This window comes from Sebastes umbrosus, chromosome 20 (genome assembly GCF_015220745.1).
Source record: "Sebastes umbrosus isolate fSebUmb1 chromosome 20, fSebUmb1.pri, whole genome shotgun sequence".
Lineage (NCBI taxonomy): Eukaryota > Metazoa > Chordata > Actinopteri > Perciformes > Sebastidae > Sebastes > Sebastes umbrosus.
The window spans coordinates 17,225,092-17,250,616 of NC_051288.1; the positions used below are offsets into that span (position 1 = coordinate 17,225,092).

General features: G+C 42.4%; 1 protein-coding gene across 3 annotated transcripts in view; it reads right to left on the bottom strand.

Annotated features, from left to right (window-relative positions):
• Positions 1-25,525, bottom strand: part of LOC119479421 (disks large homolog 5-like) — a 38,376-nt gene that overhangs the window by 1,762 nt on the left and 11,089 nt on the right. For 2 of the 3 annotated variants that reach the window (XM_037755000.1, XM_037754999.1), the window contains exons 4-33: positions 25,233-25,376; positions 22,688-22,871; positions 20,388-20,644; positions 19,727-20,039; positions 18,475-18,705; positions 17,172-17,356; positions 16,931-17,056; positions 16,553-16,685; positions 16,333-16,457; positions 15,923-16,098; positions 15,635-15,738; positions 14,354-14,446; positions 13,282-14,253; positions 13,037-13,160; positions 12,751-12,895; positions 12,237-12,358; positions 10,879-10,962; positions 10,629-10,788; positions 10,266-10,343; positions 9,635-9,797; positions 9,417-9,550; positions 8,851-9,015; positions 8,364-8,547; positions 6,886-7,034; positions 6,406-6,576; positions 6,108-6,304; positions 4,539-4,682; positions 4,234-4,361; positions 3,609-3,718; positions 1,123-1,232 (exon numbers count right to left, since the gene is read on the bottom strand). In XM_037755000.1, the coding sequence (XP_037610928.1) occupies positions 1,123-1,232; positions 3,609-3,718; positions 4,234-4,361; positions 4,539-4,682; positions 6,108-6,304; positions 6,406-6,576; positions 6,886-7,034; positions 8,364-8,547; positions 8,851-9,015; positions 9,417-9,550; positions 9,635-9,797; positions 10,266-10,343; positions 10,629-10,788; positions 10,879-10,962; positions 12,237-12,358; positions 12,751-12,895; positions 13,037-13,160; positions 13,282-14,253; positions 14,354-14,446; positions 15,635-15,738; positions 15,923-16,098; positions 16,333-16,457; positions 16,553-16,685; positions 16,931-17,056; positions 17,172-17,356; positions 18,475-18,705; positions 19,727-20,039; positions 20,388-20,644; positions 22,688-22,871; positions 25,233-25,376 (5,411 nt within the window). The remainder of the gene's footprint in view (positions 1-1,122; positions 1,233-3,608; positions 3,719-4,233; positions 4,362-4,538; positions 4,683-6,107; positions 6,305-6,405; positions 6,577-6,885; positions 7,035-8,363; positions 8,548-8,850; positions 9,016-9,416; positions 9,551-9,634; positions 9,798-10,265; positions 10,344-10,628; positions 10,789-10,878; positions 10,963-12,236; positions 12,359-12,750; positions 12,896-13,036; positions 13,161-13,281; positions 14,254-14,353; positions 14,447-15,634; positions 15,739-15,922; positions 16,099-16,332; positions 16,458-16,552; positions 16,686-16,930; positions 17,057-17,171; positions 17,357-18,474; positions 18,706-19,726; positions 20,040-20,387; positions 20,645-22,687; positions 22,872-25,232; positions 25,377-25,525) is intronic. The other variant, XM_037755001.1, reaches the window with a different exon arrangement.

Consider the following 25,525-nt stretch of genomic DNA (forward strand, 5'->3'; position numbering starts at 1 on the left):
CAGACACAGAGCGGAGGGAGGACCTCAACTCAACAACGCCACCTCATGACAAGTAACCGGGGAGTTTGAGGAACTTGCGACGGCGACACGCTTTGAGTTCAGGCTGGTGCACGCCAATGGTACGAGCAGGGAGGCATCTGATTGGTTCTTTCCAAGCAGACCGCGAGGCAGTGATTGGGAGACGTTTTTACACAGCAGCTACAGATGACCCTTTTTCAGAGCTCATAAGTAATGGATCGCTGTCGGGGTGTAAAGACCATTTCAACCAATATAACAAATAGTGTATACTGGATAACATCGTCAACCCTGCCTTTAATTAATTTGTCATTTTAGCTCTAGAAAAATGTGCATCTCAAGTTCCCAAAACCCAGTGTGACGGTTAATTGTCAAAACCAGTATTTTCAATCATATAAAAAAGAGAAAAGCATAAAAAACCTTGTTGATCCAACGTTCTGTCGATCGTCTAATAATCTCAGAGCTAAAAACAACACTAATGCTCTCATGGACAAACAGGACTGTGCCGCCAAATTATTTCAGTCCTGGACTTTGGGACTACAGGGATGTGATCAGTCTACCAACTCCGATTCATAACTGCTGATAATTACAGTTCTCACCGTCGTGGTTTCGGGTGCGGAAGTTGGCCGGCCACCTCTCCCTGTTAGAAGGGATCAGCGGGGCTATGTGTTCATTTCCAAAAGCCCTTCCCCATAAATCTCTTCCTTTTATAGAGTCATTAATCAGATGGAGAGTCGGGTGTGTCACACTGGCTGCTGCTCTAGATACCAAAACTTTATGTCTGGGCTGCGAAAGACCACAGAGATACTGTGCTCCAAAAACCTTTGGTAACCTCCAGCACTGTCGGAGACTAAACTAGACCATTTTAAAATATCACACTTGTTACCATGACTTATTGTGACTGGGTACGCTAGACGTTTTGCTCCTTTTATTTGTGCATTCTGGTTTGGTTTTGACACAAATTATTCATCTTATTACCTAATTCAGTAGATTTAAAGAACACCATAGATGTCTACATAAGATCATGATAATGATTGTTATTACTGTAATTCCTGAATCGATGCTTTCTTTGGTACACCAGAGAGAAAATAAGTCGTTTCCACCAACCTGTGAAGAAGCGGCTGTACTCCTGCTCTATTTTCTGTGCCGCCTCATACTGCTCCTTGGAATGTTTCTGAGAGAGTTTATCCCGCAGGTACAGAGGGTCCTTCTGCTCTCTGAGGAGACAAACATCAGCACCTGTCACTATCCTTGAAAATCTCACTTCACACTCAGAATCATAACACGGTGCGATACCGAGGTGTGGAAGGAGTCAGAGTTTGTCAAAACCAGTAGATAATTCTTGTGTTATCGGTTTAAAGCTGTTTACTCTACTCACTCCTACAAACTCATCCTTTCCAGTTTTTCCATTTCTTGACATTGTGCTTATATGTTTGTAATTTTATGTAGATTTGCTGAAATCCAGTTTACAATCACAACATAAGCCTGAGCACCTTTTCTTTTGAAGACTGTGTGTGAGAGTAGATGATCAATTTTGCACTGTAATATCTGTAGGATGTGACTTTATACTGCGGTACTAGGAGTGGGTGATATGGATAAATACTCAAAGGAACAGTGTGTAACATTTCGGGGGATCTAATAGCAGAAACGGAATATAATATTTAAAACTATGTTTTCATTAGTGTGTAGTCCTCCATGTTGCTCCGCCATGTTTCTACAGTAGCCCAGTACGGACAAACCAAACACTGGCTCTAGAGAGAGCCTTTCACGTTTTTACGTTACCTGAAGGCCACCGTAGTTCTCCGACACGCTTGTGAAACTGCGGTATTGTGAGCCGCAGAGTGCAAAACCGTGTTACCACCAGCCACCGTCGGACTTCTGTTGCTCCTAAATTAGTGTCATTATGGTAAGGATGGCCTCTGAGGCCGGCGAACGACGTTACCACGGTTTTGCACTCGGCGGCTCACGTTACCGCAGTCTTGGAAAGGGAGGAGTGAGCGGAAGGGTACTCAGTTGGTTGCAATCTGCAATCACACCACTAGCTGCCGCCAAATCCTACACACTGTACCTTAAATTCGGTTTTTTTAATGGATTTACAGAATTTTTGCTTCGATATGATTAAGCTGAAACATTGCATTAAAAAGGGACATTTCGATATATATGGTATAGCAAAACCTTTAATTTATATCAACAAACCATGCAACCCTATCAGGTGCTACCTACAGTAAGTCTACATAAAGCTTTTAGGAGATCTCTCTACTGCAAACCCTTCCAGCCCACTGGTTCACTCCATATCAGCACACAGTCTTAAGAAGAAGTCATGTGACTACTCTGTCCCGAGACTTCATCCCCCTGAACTAACCTAAAGTCTCACTCCCATCTCTCCCTGGTACTCAGTATGCAGTCAACATATTGGTCTGCTGTTGCCTCCCAGAGGATAAAAACAACATGAAAAAGCTTGCGCTTCTGTCAATCGCTGCAGCAGGCAGGCAGTGGGAGGTGCGTTTGTGTGTATGTGTGGCGGCTGTGGCGGGCGGGGGAAGAGAGTGTTTTAGCCGCCCACGCCACAAAGCGGAGCCACGGGCCCTGTGAGCTCTCCCTGGACAGCTGGCACTCAGCTGATGACAGCGAAAGCTTAGCAGGAATCAATCTCCACCACCATGTTCGCCTGCTGCACCGCTTCATAGATTTGGGGCCGTGGGTGTGTGTACGTTTCTGCCAGACCTGAGTGTGTTTTTTTTGTGTGTGTGTGTGTGTGTGTGTGTGTGTGTGTGTGTGTGTGTGTGTGTGCATACATAAAGTCCCCTGCTGAGGGTTCAGCAGATTTAATCTTCCTATGCGATTACAAATGAAAAAAGCGGATATCCCAATCATCCTATCAAAACGTCGGCAGGTGGTGGGAGAGAGCAGGCTGCGGTTTCTGAACGAACGACGTTGTGATCAAATCAGGCTGATCAATTAGTTTTTGTTGTGTCTGCAGGATGAATATGATTATGACTTCTTGCAGATGTCAATTTCCTGAGTGTCTGTCTCCATGGAACGAAAATTAAATGAGTAATCAAACATTATATTTCCTGGAAGGAGAACTGGCATCAACATAGATAAGAGATTTCTTTTGGAGAAATGTGTAGCTGAGTCATTCCAACATCCATCTTCTTGACCAAAACGTGTGCCAGACTGGGAAAAGATGACATTTATGCCAAATAATCTTGTGTAACTGTTCATTTTTGGATTACATATGAATGTAATGTCCAATCAGTTAACTGTAAAATAAGAATAGATAGTTAAATTAGATGCTACAGACACTAAGGTGTATGTTGATGACTTGTGTGCATTCATATTTCATATTATATTGGGCCTACATTTCTGTAAAATCACATTTTCTAAACATTATATTCTCATAAACAGCCTTCAGAAGCTTGGATGAATGATTTTTTCTCAGTTCGTCGTTGAAGGATCTGAACTTTAAACTAAAACTGGGTAAACAGCAGTGACGCCAAAACACAAAGCTCGCTTGACATACAATAACTTGACATGTCTTCAGACAGGAAAGCAAGTGAAACAAACATTTATCAAGGCATGGGATTACTCACTTTATCTGCTTGGCATTTTTGTAGCGAGTGAATATGACGATTGGGTAGATGTGAACGCTGTGAAGACGCTCGATGGCGTGAGGGGCAATGTCAAGTAAACAGTGACAGTCCTATGAGAGAAAATGACAGCAAAAGACAGCATGAGAAATGGGGGGAGGAGGAGGTCGGTGGTTCAAAGCAGAGTGTTGCAAAAAATATGCCAAATGACTTATATTTGTTTCTCAATACTTCGCATATATCAACATCCAACATAAAGTTGACATTAAAGCAGCGTTTTTATTTACGGAAAGTCAAGCACAAAGTAGATCACGCAGCTGCTCGACTCCAAAATTTGGACAAATCATAATAAAAAAAACATCAAACAGTAATGAAGTTATATTTTGATCCAATTGGCAGTTCAGTCATATTGCATTATTTGCTACTATAGACAAATATTACATCTGAATACTGATGCACACATACTATTAAATACCTTTATATCTACATGGACTTAGCTCTTATTTGCAGCCTAACATTATAAAGACAGCAGTGCACAAACTTGGCCGTTATAAAACTCAATTGCTATCGATCTTCTAGTCCACAGATGTCACGTTGGTGGCCCTCGTATGGTGAATGAACAATTTACCTTCTCTGTGATCTCTTTTATTGATGCTACAGTCGTCACGTCAAAATGGCCACTCCTCCGTTTGTAGTCGATGAACACACAATCCTTTACTCCCCGCTCTATCGCCTGCTGAGATGCCTTCATGATCTCTGCAAGCAAAATAAATACAATTTTTTTTTTTTTTTTTTTTTTTTTATAATTTCACACTGATAAGTATCTCTTAGTGAAACCCCGCTCTGTAATGTGACAATGATAGACACTTGTAGAATCCTTCATGAGTAAATAAACTCTAATAACAGTTACTGGTTCTGTGTGTTCAGGCTCACCAGGCAGACAGCGACAGAACTGGGCAGGAGCCTCCTTCACCAGCATGTCCTTACTGGCCTCCACTAATGGACCCAAGATCAGCACTGGTCTGGGGAAAGAGCCCTCCACCCTCTGGACCCGCTGGTACATCAGGCTCATTCCGTCTGAGCAGGAAATACAGAAAAATACAATTTATTACAAAATACACAAGAGGGCAGAGAGATACAGCTGCCCTTTAATAACCACAGTTATGAGTTTATGTGTCCTGGGAAATGTTCTGTTGAGCCAGCGTGCTATTTACCAAACTTTCATGCTGCCTGACTAATATGGCTACCAATAATTTTAGGTTGTCACTATAATACAGTACATTTGCATTCTATTTTCAGATATTTCTATCTGAGCCTGATTCTTGAAATTTGAGACACAGATGGGGAAGGAATGATATGAAAGTACAGATACTTTATGGGAGTATTTGCACTTTGGGAGTTTTTATATTTTATATTTTCATTCCAGGGATCATTTTTATTTTATTTTTCTCCACTACATTAGGAATTTAGTTGAATTGAAAAAATTAAATAATACGGAGCGGGGGGAGGAGGGTAATATTCCTAGAAAAAAAACTCACAAATTTAAGAGAAAAAAACTTGAATATTCTCTGAGATTATAAAGTCACAATTTGCAAGAAAAAAAATGGAAAAATTGTGTTTTTTTGGTCAAAGAACCACATCAATTGACTTTGTGGTGTGATGAGGTTGATGCAACCTTGTACGCCACCGTTAAACACTGCGGTTACGAGAGCCGCCAAGTGCAAAATACATTAATTATATTAGTATTTATTTATGTTCATAAAAGAACACAAAAAGACAACGTATATATGCATCTTTCAGGACCTTTGCCTCGCTCAGAGGCCATCCTTACCATAATAACACTACTTTAGGAGCAATGAAATTCAGACAGCAGCTGGTGTTACGACTGTTTTGCACTCGGCGGCTCACGTTACCACAGTGTTTAACGGTGGCGTCTGTGGTGTGATGAGGTTGATCCAAACTTGCAAAGTGATGTGGTTCCTTGAGAAAAAAAAACCCCACTATTTTTCCAATTTTTTCCCCGCAAATTTATGACTTTATAATCTCAGAGTATATCCAAGTTTTTTTCTTGTAAATTTGTTTTTTTCTCAGAAATGTACGACTTTAAATCGCATAAATTTCTATATTCTAATTTATCCCACTTCCCCAGCTCTGTAAAAAAAAATGTTTTAAACCTACAATAGCCTTAATACGCCATTATAGTCTGACATTTAGACACTTTAAGAGTTTAAGTGAATGAACTCAACCTGTTCTAGACTCTCTCATTCTTTATATTTATTTCTCCTCTTCTTTACAATGAGTACTACTATTTTGGAAACTTGAGTGTACCTTTCTGCAAATACTTCTTTCCTTTTACTGTAGTATAATTAGAAATGCTGACAGCAGGAATACTTCTTCCTCCACTGCGGTGACGTAGGTCGCTCTAGAATCCACCATTGTCGTTAACTCATTATGTCGCCTTGTGCATTTCTGATGAAGCTGCTTCAGTAGATGATTTCTCACCTTCTGTGAGGGGTAAAGAATCTGTGCTTATGGCGTCCAGAGCCATCAGATCTTTCCCGTCCTTGGATCCGCTTCGTTTGTGCTTCAGCCTCCGGCGGAAGAAGGATCTCCGCGCGGCGGCCGACAGAGACTTGCTGGCGCCGTTATCGTCTTTCATATCGGCCATGCTGTGTCTCCGGTAGAACTCCTGGTCCATCCTTATGGAGACATATCAGCACATTAAACTCAACTGTATTCATACTCCTGCTCTTTAACAACGCTTGATAGTGTGTAAAAGTAAACTATAGGTTGGACTTACATGTATTTACTTGGAATCTGCCCCTTTACCAGCTTCTGTGCGTTCTCATCCAGTTGCCAGGCCATCCAGTAGCCGAAATTGCCATTTGGTAGCGTGTCTTCAACATACAGGATGTCATCTTTCTTAAAGCTCAGCTCCTGCTCTACCTCCCCCACCCTCTCATAAAGTGCTCTGACAAGAGATGAACAATGAAGCAGTTATGATGAATACATCCCTCCGACCTTCGAACGAGGTCGTAACAGATTGAGAGACAATTTCACAGAAGATTATGAACATAAAAGAGCCTTTAAGACAGGTTCTGTGTTTCAGATTCAGCCGTTTCATAGATTCAGTCTCGAACCAAAACACAAATCAACAAAACGTGGCATGAGAATTTCTTTATGGCTGTTTTGTTAGGCCAAACATCATATTACTGACGTTATAATGACTTGTCTAATACTGTCACAAATCTTTCGACTGTTTGATAAATAGTGAGGGTACCTTATGAAAAATCCATCTCCGGGGGACTCTTTGATTGCAGTGAGGTTGTCCACACAGTTCTGGACCTTGAACGTGATTGTTTCCGCCGGTTTCAACATTTCCAAGTAAGCCTCTTCTTTAGTTTTGTTCTTCATGCTGATGCCGTTGTACTGTTTGAAAACATCAATTATATAGTTGACAAAAGGACACTGACCTCGGCTGCCAACACAGAATGACTCATCATATTCAGTAAAAGCAAGCCGAACAATGCAACAAAAGACAGACAGTTATATAGAGAACTTTAAAAGGGATAATTCAGGTGTTTTGAAGTGAGGTTGTATGAGGTATTTATCCATAGTCAGTGTATTACCTACAGTAAATTATGGTCGGCACGCCCCCAGTTTGGAGAAGCAGACAGGAGTTACCACATGGAAGTAAAGCAATGTACTGCTTGTGTTATTGTGCGACTTTGGTGAATCTGAACTACCCAAAGTCGCACAATAACACAAACAAACTAACCGATCGAGGCAGCAGTAAACCAGCAACCCCCGTGCTCTGCGAGGTAAAAATACTGGGGTTTGTTCAATGGAGTCTGGTGGCTTTGGCAAGAGCATAGATAAAGGATTCAGTTCCCCATCGGAAACATAGACTGTATATCTATCTCACAGCAAGGTGAACGAGTGAAAATATTAAAAATATAGCGTACACTTACACTGATATTGATTTTTTTAGGTGGGCCATTCTTTTAGGTGTATAAAATACATTTTGTTGTCGGCTCCGTCAACAGCAGTACATTGCTTTCCGGTCTGCTTCTCCAAGCTGGGGCCGTGCCAACCATCATCTACTGTTTACTGTGTTTTGAAGTGCGGTTGTATGAGGTACTTATCCATACGTATGTATTATACATACACTGAGTATGGATAAGTACCTCATACAACCGCACTTCAAAACACCCAAATTATCCTTTTAAGTTGTACTTTACACGCCCACTCGCAAACCACATCTGCTAAAATGCAGCAGTTGTCGGACTTGGAATGTATAACTGTAGAGTGCTTTTGTTCAGTCAAAGTGAATCTTGTCCGCTGGAAAGCCACCAAGAAAGTTTAGGAAATTTGGAAAAGTTTAGTTTCTTTGTTTACACGTTCAACAACAGAATTTGTATTTAGCACTTGTACTTCTTGTATTTTTTTCTCTACTCATCATCAAATTATGGCAGCTTCCTTTGTTACCGGTGTGTTTTAGAAAGAGGAGAAAAAGGAAGGTGGTAGCACAGGCGAACACACAAATCATCGCTCATTCAACGAGACCACAGACCCTGAGGTTTAAAATTTTGAGAGGTGTGACGTAGGTAGCCACACAAAGAACTCTTAGACCAGTCCAAAAGGCATGCAGAGCTCATTATTCCCACACTGTGTCTAATAATGTGTTAGCACTAACTACCTGTGTCATTTTTATAGTCCACATGATGTTCTTGGTTAAAGTGATTTCATTGCAGGTACCTCCAGTATCAAGTCTCCAGGCAGCAGGCCATCAGGACTCTTAGCAGGGCTGTCGTCATCCAGACTCTCCACAAAGACGCCGTAAAGGTTTCCTCCACAGACCTGAACTCCCAGCTCCACCTGGATCCTCTTCAGCCTCACCAGCCGAGGCTCCGCAGCATGGCGCGTACTAGAACCAGGTAGCCTGAAGAAAAACCTTACAGTCAGGCTTTGAATTTGTCCATTCCTCCACCTTAACCCCACCGCAATGCCTACCAATAGCTTCAACCCATTCGTGTCCGCAACTGAAGATTTTAATTTCCTTTAGTGGAAGTGTTCTCTGGGGTTGCCTAAGCACAAATATAAAGACATTTTCAATATCGGTTGGCTGAAACGGTTGGGCTGAAAAGTGAGTTTTTCTTATGATACTATATCTAGTCTTTAGCTACATGGGACTACTGTTTTTAATAGCAGTATCTGTGTTAACAGAAATATATTCCAGTCCCACCTGAAGGAGCTGTGAGGGCTGGTGGCGGGAGTCGTCTGTTTGGACGGCGGCGTGATAGTGCCCTCGTCCTGCTCGCTCAGCGTGTCGACGGTGGAGTGATTGTCCGGGGTGGTGGCGCCGCTGTCGTGGGGAGTCGGCTGGTTGCTGATGGACTCCATACGAGAACTAAGGACAACAGGAGCGGAGTCAAAAACGTTTTCGCTCTACTCAAAATAAAAGTTATTCGTTGAGTTTCGGAAATAAAGTCAATGTCAACAAAGACGTTAGCTAAAATGAGAACACAAAAGCTATGTTTTGAATATTTAGTGTTGTATTGGTTAATTGATCTCATTTGATTTGTTCATTTGGCACTGTTTGATTGTGTACTCTTGATGTGTTGTTTGCTGTGAACTCAGTGTATCAACTGTTTGTATAGTAGCACCATTCCATTCATGTTCTCAAATTATACTGAAACAACTTTCACTGTGCTGACAGGCTTTGTTTTGGTTCATTTGATGACCTAAAATTCATAAAACCAAATCTATGTGAGTCATTGGCGTGGTGTTCTTTCCTCCTCGCCTTCTTACCCTGATCGAGAGTGGTTGCCCAGCTGAAACATGTGAGGGTTATACTGAGCCAAAATGGTGACTGTGTCACATTGCTGCCCGATCACCAGCCGCGCCTGCTGCTCGTTGGCATTGCGAAGGTTGATTCCATTGAACTGGAAACAACAGTGATTCATTAGACACAGAAAGAAGCAGTAAAAGCTAGATATCCACTCAGTGTGGTATGGCGGCTGCTGTACCTCGAGGAGTTGGTCTCCGTACTCTAAGCGAGCTTGGTGTGCGATGCTGCCTGCTGTCACTTTGGACACAAATACTCCCCCGTTCTCTCCGCTCACGATGGAGATCCCCAGTGGTTCTGCTCCTTTCTGTACCGTCACATTGCGTGGCTCCTCCAAGTATGGCCTTCAGGGGGGGAAAAAAGAACAACTGTAATGTTCTGACATCTGTTGGAAGACTGCTGGCAGGATGCAACATGCGACTCTAATATAAACTTAAATCCTACTCAAAACTCAAAGGAGAAGTTGTTGCCTGCAATGAGATATTTCAATGCAAAGTAGCTCTCTGTACTGTGATTTGTTTCTGATGATTAAAGATGCATTGCTTGCCCTCAGGTCAATAAGATATGGGAGTTGTGTGGGACGTGCCAAGTGCATTTCAGAACCAAACTCAGAAGTCATGCAATCATACAAAATGCAACAGCCTTCTGAATAAATAACAAGCAAAGAAAAGAAGTGACTTAAAAGGGATTCACATCCATTAGCTTCTATATCTGCAGCGTGTACGCAGAAGCTCTTGATATCCGTGCTCTAGCAGCCTTAGTTGCAGGTAAGTGCGTATACTGTAATGTGCTACAAGCAGCACAGGACAAACCTCAAGCTTCTTAAAGAGAGGAACTTGGGCTTAACTGCCAGTGGGAGTCTGACAAAGGAAGTGTTATAAGAGACAAATCTGAGGAGGAGATGGGAGAGAGGAAAGAAAGAGTAATCACCCAAAGCAGGAGGGGGAGATTTCAGGTTATAATGACCAGCAGCAGAGAGGAAAGAGATGAGAATAAAATGATAGATGGGGAGTCGGCGTTCTAATGATACGAGGATGGAGGCTCACAGCTTTGTTTACTGCTTTACAAGCAGTTAATCACAATGAGGCAGACAGAAGTACAGACAAATGGTGGAAAACACGTCATGTTCTGCTGAATGATTGTAGCATAACGACGGGAACGTGGGGCTGGCCTACCCATCCTTCCTCCTGTCACCAACTGGAGCAGGGCTGACGGATATCCTGGGCTGGGTGGAGATAGAGCTCTGCGATTGGCTGCTGGTGAAAGACGATGTCTCCAGGTTGACAGGGGACATCGGAGGTGTCGGGCTGCTACACTCCGAATGTGAAAGGGAGCCTGGAGGTGGCGGAGGAGAAAGGTATGAAGTCAGACTTTACTGCTGCGACGCCCGTTATCAGACGATGTAGTTGCAAAACTCAACCGTACCTCTGTCAGATCCAGTGGAGCGCGGATAACGAGTTGGAGGGATCTTAATGCGTTCTGTCCTGAACTGTAAAGTACTGGCAGAGCCTAAAGACAACAAAACAGAGGATATTTATTAAAAAGGTCTCAGTTCACTGAAAATTACAAAGAAAAAACACATTTTCTCACTTGCCTATGTAGTTATCAAGCCATGCAGATACAGGGTTTCCCTCAGGATATTGCTTTAGTGAAAGTGGTAATGATAATGTATGATGTGGCCGATCAGTCACTGTCATCTCCTGAGCTGAGTCAGACAGAGTGTGATACATCTCGTGGTCAGTGTAGTTGCTAAATGACGTTAGGGCTGTCCATTTTTGGGGTTTTGAAACTTCGGTGAGAAATATTTGAAGGTGTTTGACGCTTCACAGCGCGGCAGGCTGACATGTTCTTCTGTCTGTCTGTCTGTCTGTCTGTCTCCATCTCCCCCCGTTTCAGTGCCCGGGACAGTGCCGCTGCTGCACTACAGTGCACATAAGCACCTCTACATACAACAAACAGCGATATCCATCTGAGAATAACTAATAATAATAATTAATGTTGAATATGAATAATGTTCTGAGATTGTTCCTTATTTCATAGGCTATTTTGGGATTTATATTTTAATATTACATTTAAAAACGAAGCATTCAAAATAGTAATTTGGAGGTCGAATACCATGGCAACAGTCGAAGCATTCGGATCAGCCCTAGATGACGTCTAAACACTTCAATATATGTGGCCTTTCCTGTGCGATGTACAGCAATCCTGCTGAAACACTAACGAAAACATAATAATGGATATTATAATCCATTTCTGACAATAGTTCCCCCTAAATCCTGCACACTGTTCCTTTAAGTGAGAAGACTTGAAGCAATTTATCAGATTTCACGCAGCTCCCTCTGGAGCTTCACATATGCAGATGTACTCCCCAAGACATGTAAACAGACTTTGATGTGTAAAATCAGCGGAGTACCAATTTAAGGCGAGTCAGCTTATTTCTACTAATACACTGTGGGAACCTCTGAGATTTCTGCCGCCATCCCACTACAATAGAGGAGCAGTAGAGGTGTGGGCTGGAAACAATGTTTACTTACTGCTTTCTAAAAAAGAAATCATCCCTAATAAAACTGTTCATAGTGAGGTAAACAGGATATTGTGTCTGATATCTTAAAACAATCAAACCAAACCTATCTGCATGGTTAGATAAATACCACTACAAGTAAGAGAAAATGTGTAATTCCTGTGAACTGATCCTTTAAAACAAGAAAATATATAACAGTTCATTTACAAGACATATTATACAAGTTATGATTTGTCTGAAACTAGGACTGTGTACTACGTACCCAGTCTGGCGCTGGAGGGCAGGGAGTTGGTGCTGTGTGGTGGTTGGCTGCAGTTCGTCTCCGTCATGTCCCCAGTGCGTTTGTGGCTGAGATCCAGACTGAGGCGACCTTGATGCTGAGGGCTAAAAGAGGAGAAAAAGGCCTCAGTGAGTCCCACTGCGGTCAATCATTCAACCCAGAGCAAGATGATTTGCTACTAGCCATCTGTTCATGAGATCTGTTGCTTAAAACTTTACTAGGGATGCAACTAATGAGTACCAAACAGTAAAAAAAAATCATCTTTAAATTTATAAAATGTCAGAAAAATAGCAAAAAATGACCCAAGGTGACGATGAAATGTCCTGTTTTGTCCAAAGATATTTAGTTTATAATGATATTAAACAGAGAGCATGGAAGATATTGTAACATCGGTGCTTTTCCTACTATGACAAGTCAAAACGTCTGCTGTGAAAAAGTGTGAACAAAGAAAAACGGAAAGAGTCTGGAAAATGAAAACACTGGCAGATGTTAACACCTTGTGTGTGCATGTGGGTGGACGCCTGAACTGGGAGCTGGAGGACAGTTGTTGGTCTGGATCTCATGGCTCCAGGCGGTGTAGACCGGGTTCCTCATCACAGCTGTCACAGCAGGACACGGGGCTAAACCTCTCTGTGCTGGGTCTGGAGGGACACGCAGAACCAGATCAGGCATCATATCAAAACCAACACTCACTCCGTCTCCCATTCATTTCTACTGAAGCATGACGGACAAATTCAAGCGTGCGTTTCCTGTTCCCTGGATAGGTTGCTCAGATGACTTACGTGATGTGATGCTGCCGTAGCTGGGGGGTGCAAAGGGCATGCTGTACCGATTGGATCGCATGGGAGAGAAGCGTAACAAGTCCATCGGCTCTGGGGAGTGCTCGTCGTTAGAGAAACTCTGTACCTGCAAGAAGCAATCAAGCAGGGATTTTTTTATTTTCTTAATTAATCAATTAGTTTACAAAATGTAGAAACACACACATTAACAAGAAAGCCAGATCAGATAAGGACAGTATCTTTGTTACCTGCATGGGAACAGGGATGTGTAATGGAGTAACATTTCGCCGCAGTGCCGGTGCTGATTTTGGCCGGTACCTCCTCTTCTGCCGCTCCTCTGCCCTGCGTCGACTCCCCTCTACCTCTGCAGGTTTCTTGGAGCCGCTCTTGGCCTCTCCTGGAGGAGCATCGGTGTAATAGAGCTGGTTCCCTGCCTCTCCCTGGTCCTGTGGGCTTGTAGCTTGGGCCGGAGAGGCCGGGGGAGTGCCGGTGGTGATGGTGGAGTCCGACGCCGAGCTGTTCTGCTGGCGATGTTTGAACCTGAACGAGTCGCTCCTGGCTGGTGGGGTGGGAGGGGTCTGAGCGGATTCCGATATGGAGCTCTGCGGCGAGTGCTTGGGCAACTGTGAAAGAGACATATAGTCCAGTTTTGGGGACGCCTCGGGTCTCCTGAAAGCGTTCACATCGAAGATGGACTTCCTCTGTTTGGCTCTTTTGTAGATGGAGAGCTGGGCGCACTCGGGGATAGAAGCTTCCGCTATGACTTTAGGCCACGTTCCTCCGGCAGGCTTTGCTGATGAGCTCTGCACTCGGTCCACAGCTGTCTGAGGCGAGCTGCAGTCTGAGATAACGGGGGTGAAGGTGTAGGGGCGATGGAGGAGCTCCTGCCTCCTGTAGCAGAAGTCTGGGTGGGGCTCTGAGGGACTGTGGGAGGTGGAGAGGGAGCGGGAGTGCAGGGAGCTGCTGGGATAAGGCTTGTGGTGGCAGTGAGAGCTGCTGCTGCTGCTGTCTAGAGAGTCACCAGTATCCTTACACGCTTCGTCCCCTCTGCCGCCCAGGTCACAACTGCAAATGTCTGTTTGTGTGGAGCAGTTGTGCTTGGAGCAGTTGTGCTTCCTGCAGTTCCTGGCGTGGATCTCACAGGACTGGAGACGAGAGATCTTTTCCGAGTCTCTCAAACCTTCAAATAAACTCTGGCCAGAGCAGCTCTGTGGGAGGAACTGTGGAGGAAGGGAGGTAAATATATACTTATTTCACTATTCTTGTTTTTTAAGTAAATTAAAGCATACATGTGTGTGTGATTAGGTCTGAGGACTTCACCTTCATGAGGGAGACGCTGAGAGAATCACGGCAGTTCCTCAGCAGAGACTCACATTCAGAGAGCGACTTGTTATCGAGTGCAATGCCATTGATCTGAAGTGGACAAAAATACAAGGTCAGATAAATTCTATTAGTCACAACTTGCCTTCAAAGACAATATAATATATATGTCACTATGCTTGCCAAAACGTGTGGGAATTACAAAGTTTTCTAAGTATGTCTGAAAATAATAGGGATGGGGGAAATCGCAAAATGTTTCAATTCGCAATAAGATCGTATCGTGACTTAAGTATCGTGATAATATCTATTCTCGAAGATGAAAGCATGAATAATAAATCTGTTTGATTATTGAGCGTGCTGTTGATGGACACTAAAATATGATGCACATAGGAGACTGAGGAGAGGAATAAATTTAACATTTTCCAAAGTTGATTCTAGATGATGCTATTCAATGTTGCAAATTTGATTGACATTCATTGACCTCATTTCCTGGTAGTACAAGATGGTAAAATAAATAGTTTTCCTGTCCACAAACTACCAAGACTGTATAATATGAAGATAAGTTCATTGTGTGCACTTAAAAGTATTAATATAGTGCAGTCATTCCCAAAGACTGAGTCGGGGACCAACAGGTGGGTCTCAGGAGATTTTATTATCTTCCAGTCTTTGAACTGTTATATCTGCAGTACAACTTTGATCCACATGAGGGAGCCTGAATGTTCATATTGTTCTGATAATTGTAGCCTACTAATAACATTGAATCTTATATGAAATGTATATATAATCTTTATGTTTGTTTAACTGAGGAGAGGAAAAAACTAGAGCCTGTTAACTCTAACTAAATGCATTGATTTGGTCTCATTTATTAAGTATTTAATATGTGTATATGTTTTCAATAACACGTGCATAAAACAAAGTTGTATTTTATCAAACATATATCTCTTAGAAATGGCTGGTTTACCTATTCAAGATAATATAAGGTAATGTGGAAATGGCAGTAAAAATGGTCAGGAACTTCATTTACACACAAATTTGCTCTTCTCACCATTTACAGATAAGGCAGGTTGTGAATTGGTCACGATGGTTTGTCATTTTTAAAAAGTGGGTCCCCAGAAAAAAAGGAAACACTGATATAGTGCATAGTGTGTTCCTTGATTGATCACAACATGCCTGCAGTCAGTAGAGGGCACTAGAGGCCAACGTATCTGCCCACATGGCATCAAATGGGCATAATCATCTCTTATCATGTAACTTAACAAGTTGTTTTGATAGCATACTCACAGCTAACAGTCTATCACCGACAGTGAGAGAGCAGTCTCTGGCAGCTGGACTACCTGGAGCCAACGTGGCAACAAACACTCCACTTTCCAGACCGATACCACTGTCTAAGAGGTAAGACAGAAAAACAGAAATCATGTTAATTTCGTGTTAACTGTCTGTCTTTCAAAAACATAAAATATCTGTCCATCTACTCATTACATTTGTAGTACTAAATAACATGAATAACTACTGAATTCTGTTGACAGCAGCGTTTTAATGGTAAAGTTTTTTTCCTAATTGGAGCTTGACCTTTGTGTCCAGCCAGGTTTATCTGGATCGGAGTGATGATCCGTCCTCCTAGCGACTTCCTTCTGCGTACCACCATATTGATCACTCCCTCGCCGCTCAGCACCGCTTTGATCACCTGCTTCCTGTCCTTATTGGTCAGGTCCACATCATTTATTTTCAACAACCAGTCGTTCACCCTGCACAGAGAGAGAGAGAGAACCAGAGGGATGGTTCAATGAATGATATTCTCCAAAAGAAAATAAGGACATAAATAAAATGTAATTCTAACGAAAATGTGTCTGAAGCATTAAGTATTAAACAGAGTCAAGTATTATAGTATAGTATATATTTGGTCAAATTCATAGGCTTATTTTTTGGGGATTTTTTCTTCAAATGATACTTAATTACTGAGAAAGCAGTGAGACATTTACCTTAATCTTCCTTCAGCAATACTTCCTTTATCCACCTTACTGACAAATATGCCACAATCTCCTGGTAAATAAGGATCATTTACCCCTTCAGCGATATCAAACCCAAGTGCCTTCAAATCCATGTCCTGAATAAGACAAAACATAATTAATTTAGTTTGATAGTACATTAAGAATCAAAGTTAATTTACTGAATATACAAGAAGAGTTTGGTGGTTCTTACTCTGTGCTTCTCAAACTCTACAACTTCCGTCTCCCACTCCATTGAGTCTGTGTCGATGGCTGAATCGTGTGAACTGTGAGCCATCAGCTGACGAAACCTTGCTTCCTTTTCCAACTGGTCCTCCATCTTTTCTCTGCAGGACACAAAACATGTAGCTCTTAAATAAGTACAATCGCCTTTATAAGTGCTCAGTCAGTGACACACTTCCTCCACTGGGTGGCACAAAAGATCTGGTATGAAATCATTCTGGATCCCCCCAAAACAAGAGGAGCACAGACTTTGACACAAGTAGAAACTTGGTGAATACAATTCAAAACTAAAAATAGTGCAGAAAAAGACATGAGCCAGTCAAAAAAAAGGTGTGGAGGAATGACTCACTTTAGTTCTTTAAGTTCCCGCGCAGCATCGTTCTTCTGCTTCCTCGTGTCATCCAGATTCCTCAGAGCGTCTGCCAGATCGCTCACAGCTCTGTCCCTCTCCCGCCTCAGGTTGTCACACAGCGTGCTGACAGACAGATGCACAAAAATCAGCATCACACAAATGTAAACAAATCTATTTTCATCTTCACCAACATGCAACGTAAACACATTTCCACATAACAAACAAGACATCTTCTTACCGTATGCTCTCCCTCTCTGCCACTATCTTGTCCCTCTCCTGAAAGGCCCAGTCCCGTCGGCACTTGGCCACCTCTGCCTCCTGCACGGCCTCCTTCAGCTCCTGAGAGATGGCCTCGTACTGCTTCCTCAGCATATCGATCTCCTTGTTGGATCGTTCCATGTCCAGAGTGGCAGAGTCTTGTTTCTGGAGGAGTACAAGTGAATGTGAGGTGATGAAGGTCGTTGTCGGACTGTACAAAAGGATGTGAGCAGCAATTTAATCTAATAATATTGAGCTACATGGTATGATAGACTCATTTTAAAAGGACTTGAGACATACTTTTTCCCTGCATCAGTGCTCTATGTGGGGTACTCTTTGGCGTACTGTGACTTTTTCTTGCACACTGGCACTTTTCACAAGCTGCCGGTACTCTTTTCTGCGCTCTCCATATCGGGTTCTCTGGGTGATTCATAATCATACGGCGCAACACCATCGTTTTTGTGCCGCGCCTCATAAGCCGTACGGACATAAAAACAATGTGGAGAGCATCTGGACGAGCCAACACATGGCACTGGGGAAGGGGGGTGAGAACGAGGGTGCAATGTCCAATCCACTAACATGGAGCGGGCGGGATTTATGACCTATACTGCAGCCAGCCACCAAGGGGGGGAATCGAATGTTTTGGCTTCACTTTTGGGGAGCTGTCATGTCGTCCATCCTTATATACAGTCTATGGTGTAAACATAAACACCTAAAATAGATTGCTGCAAACTGAAAAGCAACATGATGAGGGTTGTTTGAGGCAAACAGCCACAGATTGGATTAGGTAGTGTGGTTTAAAGTGGGTCAGATATAGTGTAAGTATACGTTTCACGGAGAGTCTGCTGGTGTATCTGTGGTAAATGCTCTCTCTTTCTTTAAATAACTGTACAGCAGGGAGGCTGCCGAGTGAAGTGAGAACATTAATTAAGTCCATTGCTAAATTAATTCCATTAGACTTTACTGTACTGTTGTTAGGCTTAATTATCCGTTTCTGACGCAGTGCAGTTCTCTTGTGCACTTCAAAGAGCCCGAGAGCCTTTTCACTGTAATTGCTGGTAATTTCCTAATGCAGGAATCTCAGGACTTTCATTGCAATTAATCTGACAATGACACTGAAGCCAAGTGTGATGGGTGATGCACACTTTCTCAACAAAATCAATGTGTGGAAACCCGCCAGCTGCTGGAAAATAACATTTACTACGACTATATGAGATGGGATGAAGGGATTATTGAATCAATCCCTCCATTTGTAATGATAAATCTCCCGTCTGTCTGGCTACCTGTCTGGCCTGGTAATACTCTCGCAGCAGCTGGTCCCTCTGGATGATGGCCTCTGTCCTCTCCTTGCGGGCCACGTCCCTCTCCTCGCGCACTGTCTCGATGTCCTTGCAGGCCTGGCTCAGCTCTTTCTGGGCCTCAGCCTTGTCCTTCACCTCGTGGCAGTATTTCTCCAGCAGCTCGTTCTTCTCACAGATGGCCCGGTCCCTGTCCACCAGCGCCGAGGCCAGCTCCTTCATACGACACAAAAACATACCACAAGTGGATGAATGAGATCAAAAAGTGAGTAAATTCACAAAACTTTTTGTGTCAATCTGATACATATGGTGTTTATTTTATGTCTAAAGAATTGTTTTTTAAATATGGTTTTATTTTGTGTTGTTTCTCCTACTTATCTGTACTTCTTTGTCCTGTTTATTGTGCAGCTGTGACACTAGAATTTCCTTCTTGGGGATCAATAAAATCTTATCTCATCTCACTGAACTGAAGGTGCTACTCACACAAGCTTCCTATTAGGTGAAAAACTGAGAATAACAGACTTTTTTCCTCTTGAAGGGAGACACCACAAACTTCCCAAGCTGATGACTTACATTAAATAATTTTTTGTATTACAAGTTTTCGGAAATGTTACGTTTAAATATGCAAATGAGGCGTTTTCTAATGCTAACTTTTGGTGAATTTAGGAGAAATCTACAGACGCACATAGATAAAGTAGGAAAAATAAACACCTAAATGTGTATTTTGGATGTTTTCTTTCCACTAGTCTGAAAAAAAGACATGTTATGGAAGTAAAATAGCCCAAAATCTCAAAATTGAGCAGTGCATGAAAAACAATGTTTTTGCCTGGGGTGTCTTTCGTTTAAGCTCCTTAAATAGACATCAGTTTGTGTTGTGCATTTTGGGTTCTTTATTGGCTGGGCGACTCATGCTGAACTGATGACACGTGATTGCTTTTTGGCTGGCCTAAATAAGCTCTGGGTGTTGCCAAAATTAATGACGACCGCAGCTATAACCAGTTGAACTACAATCAATACATTTGGAACACAGATATTATGCAATAAGTCATTCTCTATGATTTTTCCCACACACAGCATGAACAGTACCCTTGTAAATTTTAAGCAATCATGATGAAAGTAATGAGATTTACTGATATGATTCAACAAGTTCATGATCCAAACTGTTTTCCAAGTCCTTAATGTAAAATGTTTAACCTCATTTAGTTCTTAGTATGGGACTAAATGATTCAGCTGTTACCTGTCGGAGAGCCTCCAGCTCCTCGCTGGCCACCCGTCTCTCTGACGAGGTGTTCTTCAGCTTCGCCTCCGCCATCTCCAGCCCGGTCTGAAGCCTGTCCACCTCTTTGATAACCTGGTCCCGCTCGCTCATGATCAGGCGGTACTCGTTGATCACAGAGTCCCGCTCCTCCCGGTATTTCTCGCTGTCCTTCGCCACCTTGAGCTGCTGGGTCTTCTGCCGCGTCGCCTCCGTCTGCAGCCGCTCCATCTCTCGCTGCAGCTCCTTGTTCTGGGCTGCGGCCTTGGACAGTTCCTGCTGCGTGTTGTCAAACCTGTACCACACACGGAACGTATTACAGCTCTTTATAAGCTCTTTATAATTGCAGAGGAATATTTTCTGACATGTGCTGAAAAAATAAACACGCAGACAGGCGTGTCAGTGACCAAGCAGCATCATTAAGGAAACGTTAAAATGGGAAATCATCTCCCCATCTGCAAAGCTTCATCTGCCTTGGATTAAGACTGTTTTAAGCACTGTGCAGATCTGACCTTGGCTCAAGTTTGAAGCAAAGTTTGCAGCAACTGCTGTTAATCATTAGACTTTTTTACAGCTGCTGAGTCTCTGTGTGTGTGCAGCTTCTAGTGCTGCTGCTGGTTGTGTGTGATATTTCCGGCTTTACCTCCTTATAGACGAGGAGTACTGCTGCTGGTAGTGGATGGCAGCATCTCTCTGCTTCAGCAGCATGTCCAGCTGTTTCTGCAGCCGGTGGTTCTCCTCCTCAGCCAGGTCCAGACGACTCAGGTCTGCGTTGTGACCGGCCGTATTCTCGTTGTAGCGCTTCCTCAGAGCTTCGTAGTCGCTCTTCATGGCCTCCAACTTGTCTACGGCTGTGTCATAAAGCTTGTTGAGGACATCAGATGACCCCTCTCTCATCACCTGGAAATGACAGGTGCCTTACTGAATTAGAGGGGTGCAACGGGGCTGTTTGTATCATCCATTTGTGGTGCATTTAGGACAATAAGGATTCTGCTAAATGATGCAATTGACTGAGTGTATAAGTATATAAATATGAGGTTTGGTCATTCACGGTTTACGTATTCAATTCAGTTCATAATTCAGGTTAGCTTTAATGTAAATAATGAATTCTTAAATATAAGTTAACAGTATCTTGGCACAGAAAGGTTGCTTAATCTCTTAAGTAAATCGACCAAAGCTTTAGCCCTCAACTGTGTGCTGAGGTAGCAGGCCAGAGCAAGACTTAAAGCCTGATTCTGTATAGATTACAGCTTTACTTCTATGGGCAAACATAAACAGAAATGGCGGTGTTTCACTGAACAGAGATTTCACCGTAATTTTTGTTGTCAATATTTTTTTTGTTCATGCTGTCGTTACAATTTAGTCATGAAATAAAGGACGTCAACAAATATTATCGTCAAGATTTTCGTTGACAAAATCAACACTAAGTTGGACTGCCTGCATCTCTGTTTCTCGGTGCTCTGGATATATATATGAAAAGGATGAAAATAAGAGAGAAGCTTCCTTGTTAACTTTTTACAATGTTTGTAAAAACTTGCATAACACAAACAAACATTGCTTTCACACCTAACCTGTTTCATGCGGTTAAAACAGACTGTGGTGCCTTTGCATGTTTGCTTTCGTTTATTTAGTCTGTTGAACTCTGGTGTGGACAAAACAACTGCACCAAGACCAGTTGGAAAGGTGGGTTTGACTCTGGTACTGTTAGTTTGTGGTGTGAACGTAGACTGAATTAACCACAGGATTGTATAACAGAAGATAATGTAACATTAGCATAAAAATCATAAATTAAACTATTATTATGTGAACATTAACGCAATCCATGTGCTGATCAAAGGAACTGTCAAGGAAGCAACCCGGGGGCATTCTGGTGGTTTAGTAGATAATATAATCACAAGTTCAGTCGGGGACCTTTGTTGCGGGTCACGTCAGAAACAGGAAGCAATCTATATAATTATGCGAGATAATTCGGTGACCATGTACACAAGCATATCAGTACGAGTGTAGGACTTTGCCCGATACATTAGAAAGTGAAAAATGCTTCTGGTTCTGTCACAATTTGTATAGGGGCAAGTAAAAAATTTACTTTAGGCAAGTAGATTTCTGACCCACTTGCTCGACCAGGCAAGTTAAAAAAAAAAAAAACATTCACGTTGAACCCTGCATAAGTCACCCAAACAGCTCGAATGAGATCCCTGTCAGTCAGTTATATCATATCATGTCTACACCCTTTGTTTTTGTCTCAAACTTAAAAGCATCAGTGTATCATTTGGTCCAGTTAAGCATGCCTACCTCTAACCTAAATCCTACACACATCCGTCGAGATATATTTTTTCTTTTACTACTTAATTACTATAGCATATAATACAAAGGGCACGTTTCACACAAGAGAAGTAGAGTACATAGTATGTCACTGGCATCAAACAACTAAACAATAAAGGTCGACTTTGGACTGACATCACTGAGCTAATTTGATTCCTAATTTGACTGATGCTGAACATCAGTTTGCCTCATGATGACATGAGCTCTGAGGACAATGAAGCCTGTATCCTTGCTATTCATGGTTATGTAAGGTACTGCAAACATTTAATGATCTGACCTTCTGACTGCAGTCTGACAATATGTCCGACGGTGAAACAGTAAAAGACACAGGTCTAGTCATTTGTATAATTTGAAAGAATGTTTTGATCGATGCAGACACGGGAGGGCGAGCTTGTCTGACCCTGTTTCTCTGAGTGATGTTATCGTCTTGGAAGTAATGGTCACTGAGAGAGAAGTACATTGATTTATGTCTTAAATGTCAAGATCCAAATGATTGAATCTCAAGGCGAGATGGAAATGAGTGTGCGACTCCTACGACAGTGTGTGCGGAAAAGGTTTATGTGTTCTCATCTGTAGCTGTCTAACCATGAATGTAGATGGGGATGCCAATTCCACGGGTACCTGCTGATGCAGCATCCTCATTTCAGCCACCTCTCTCTGGTCGTCGTCGTGCAGCCTCCTCAGCTCCTCGCAGGCCTGCTTCACGTGGTTGTGCTCCCGGACCAGCTGGATGTTGTCCTGTCTCACCGCCTCCAGCTCGTCTTTCAGTTGGGCGTGCTCGCTCGCCAGACGGCTGTGCAGCGTACTGAGGAGATACCACAGAGAGTAGCGTCAGACCGTGGGCAATGCCAGCCGTGTTCAAAATCAGCATTACAGCAACAAATATGACTATGCCTTATGAGTCACAGACCAACAAATACTCAACTAATGATCATCTTGCATATAATATGATTCTTTTAGATGAATTGTTTACTCTAGAAAATGTCAAAAAATGCCCTTCAAAAGTTCCCAGAACCAAAAGTTATGTCTTCAAGTGGCTTGTTTGTACGACCAACGGTCCAAAAAACAAAAATATTCAATTTACAATTATATAAAACAGCAAAAAGCAGCAAATCCTCACCATGGACAAGCTGGAACAAGAGATTATTTGGCATTTTTACTTGATGAACTACTTAAATGATTAACCAATTATGAAAATTGCTTTTGATTACTGTAATTTCCTTTTAATCAACTAATCGTTTCAGCACTAGATGTTTAGCTGAAGTTGTTGGGGTTCTGTTTGTTTGTTTTTCATTTTTTAGTGTGTCAGTGTGTTTCAAAATGTATGCATGGTTGTATTTGTAAATGTGTGCATGTGCATGTGTATATAGATAAATGTATATTTATATTTGTTATTTCTTATGATGTACAATCATGTATAGATTTAATTTTTTTATTAATGTAAATTCTGCTTCTTTTCAGTTGTTAACTGTGAGCATGAATGCAAATAAACTTAAACTCACTACTCAGAGACAACACTCCATAGTTTCTGCAAATGAATGGACACAATTTCCCTTGTTCTGTGCATATATTGCTCATTTTTAGATGTGTTCTGCTCAAGTCCATGCCAACAACTTTTTAGATACTGACTTGAAGCTACATGTCTTATGATGCTTTGTGTCGTTCTAATCCAACATGCTCATTTACTGCTTTATTTCCCACTTTAAATAAATTCGAGCCACATAAACCAACACAGGCTGCTAGTGTAGATATGTTCAAGCTCACTCTGGGTTTCTAGGCAGCTGTTTGTAGTCTAAAAGATACTCTCTGATGCACCCTGATATGCAGTATTTAGCTATATATTAAGTATTATCAAAGTATTACATTCAAGACTCTTTTTTCCACCCAATTCAACGGTTATCTGCTCAATAAATGTGCGTTATCAGTTGTTATAAGTCTCATAGATGTGGGTCAGTAGGGGCCTACTACACCTACTACATTGCAAAAGTGAAAGCGAACACGTAAAACTGAATGAAACCGAATGAAGGATGGGAGCCCTGGTCTACTGGGTGAAAGTATAGTGTGTTTTGTGTCCAATCCATCGCCACCGACCTCCACCCCATATGGAGTTTCATGCTGTTTATACTACAGTGCCTGATTTCCGCTTTTACTCCTGTCATAATTACTATGATCGCTAGAGGTCGCTGTCGTGTTCTATCATTCCTTCTTTCGGTGATCGCCCATGTGAATCGATGATAAAACCTACTAGTGGGTGTAGCAGGCCCCTTCTGACCCACATCTATGAGACTTATAACCACTGATAACGCCTATTTAATGACCTGGTAACAGCCTAACTGGTAACAGCAAAGACATGAATTACTACGATGATTACTGCGTGCTAACGCTAGCCTGTGTGTTAGGTGACTTATTGATTTTGGTACAATTCAGGCATGAATGTGATTCCCTACTCACAGAGGATTGTGTTTAGTGTGAATGGATACGTGCAGAGACAGACAGGACAGTAATAAATAAAGACTCTCTCTGATGTGCAAACAGGGCCCAGAAGGAGAGGCTTAAAAGTGGCAATAATCCTTCATCTGTCTGTTTGCATTTGGGGCCAGATGTTGGCTCCCTACACTTTGGAGACAGTATGGCGTCATTAAATCACACAAATGGACCAGCCACTCTATCACATCAACTCGGCATAGCAGCTTATTTCACAGGGCAACAAATGCTGTGTTCGTAGCATTATCCTCATGGCACAGATGCCGTGCCATGCACACAGATGATGATTACAGAGCATGCTTTGGCATGAACTCTTCAAGAGGGGCATTACATGTAGAGAAGTAATTCACTCTCTGCTGTCAACCTTTTGTCCCAAAAGACGACTCGGGATTTATGCTGCGAAGAAGACAATAAAAACAGTCTTTTTCTAAAACGAATCACAGAGATGAAATTAAATTGATGAAGGGCTGCGAGGATTTTTTTTCAAGGCTTAACTCATAAAGGCTTTATCCCTATTACTCACGCAAAAGTAAAATCTGTTCTGTGCAATCTGCTGTGAATATGTCAGAGGAAGATCTGAATACCAGCTAAAACCCTGCAGGCTGAACGCAAACGGCACAAATGCTCCGGCTGTTAAAAAATTTACAAAAGGCCCCTGTAGTTTGGGCTTTCTCAAACTCACTGGTAGAAGTCTGCTTTCTTCACAGCCTCCTCGCACCTCTTCAGGGTGGTGCTGTGCTGGTTCTGCAGGGATTGCAGGTCTGCCATTGCTTTCATGCATTGCAGCTTCAGACGCTCGTAGTCATGACCTGCTTTTGAGTTTGGTCTGTTTCACAGAAAGGGGAAGGAGGGATACAAAATTGTGATGCATTAAAATCGACGCCACATGGGAGGATGAGAGAAGCAAGAGTGAGATAAACATCACAAACTTTGTGCTCATGGGAGCCACAAGGGAAGAGAGGCATCATTAAAATT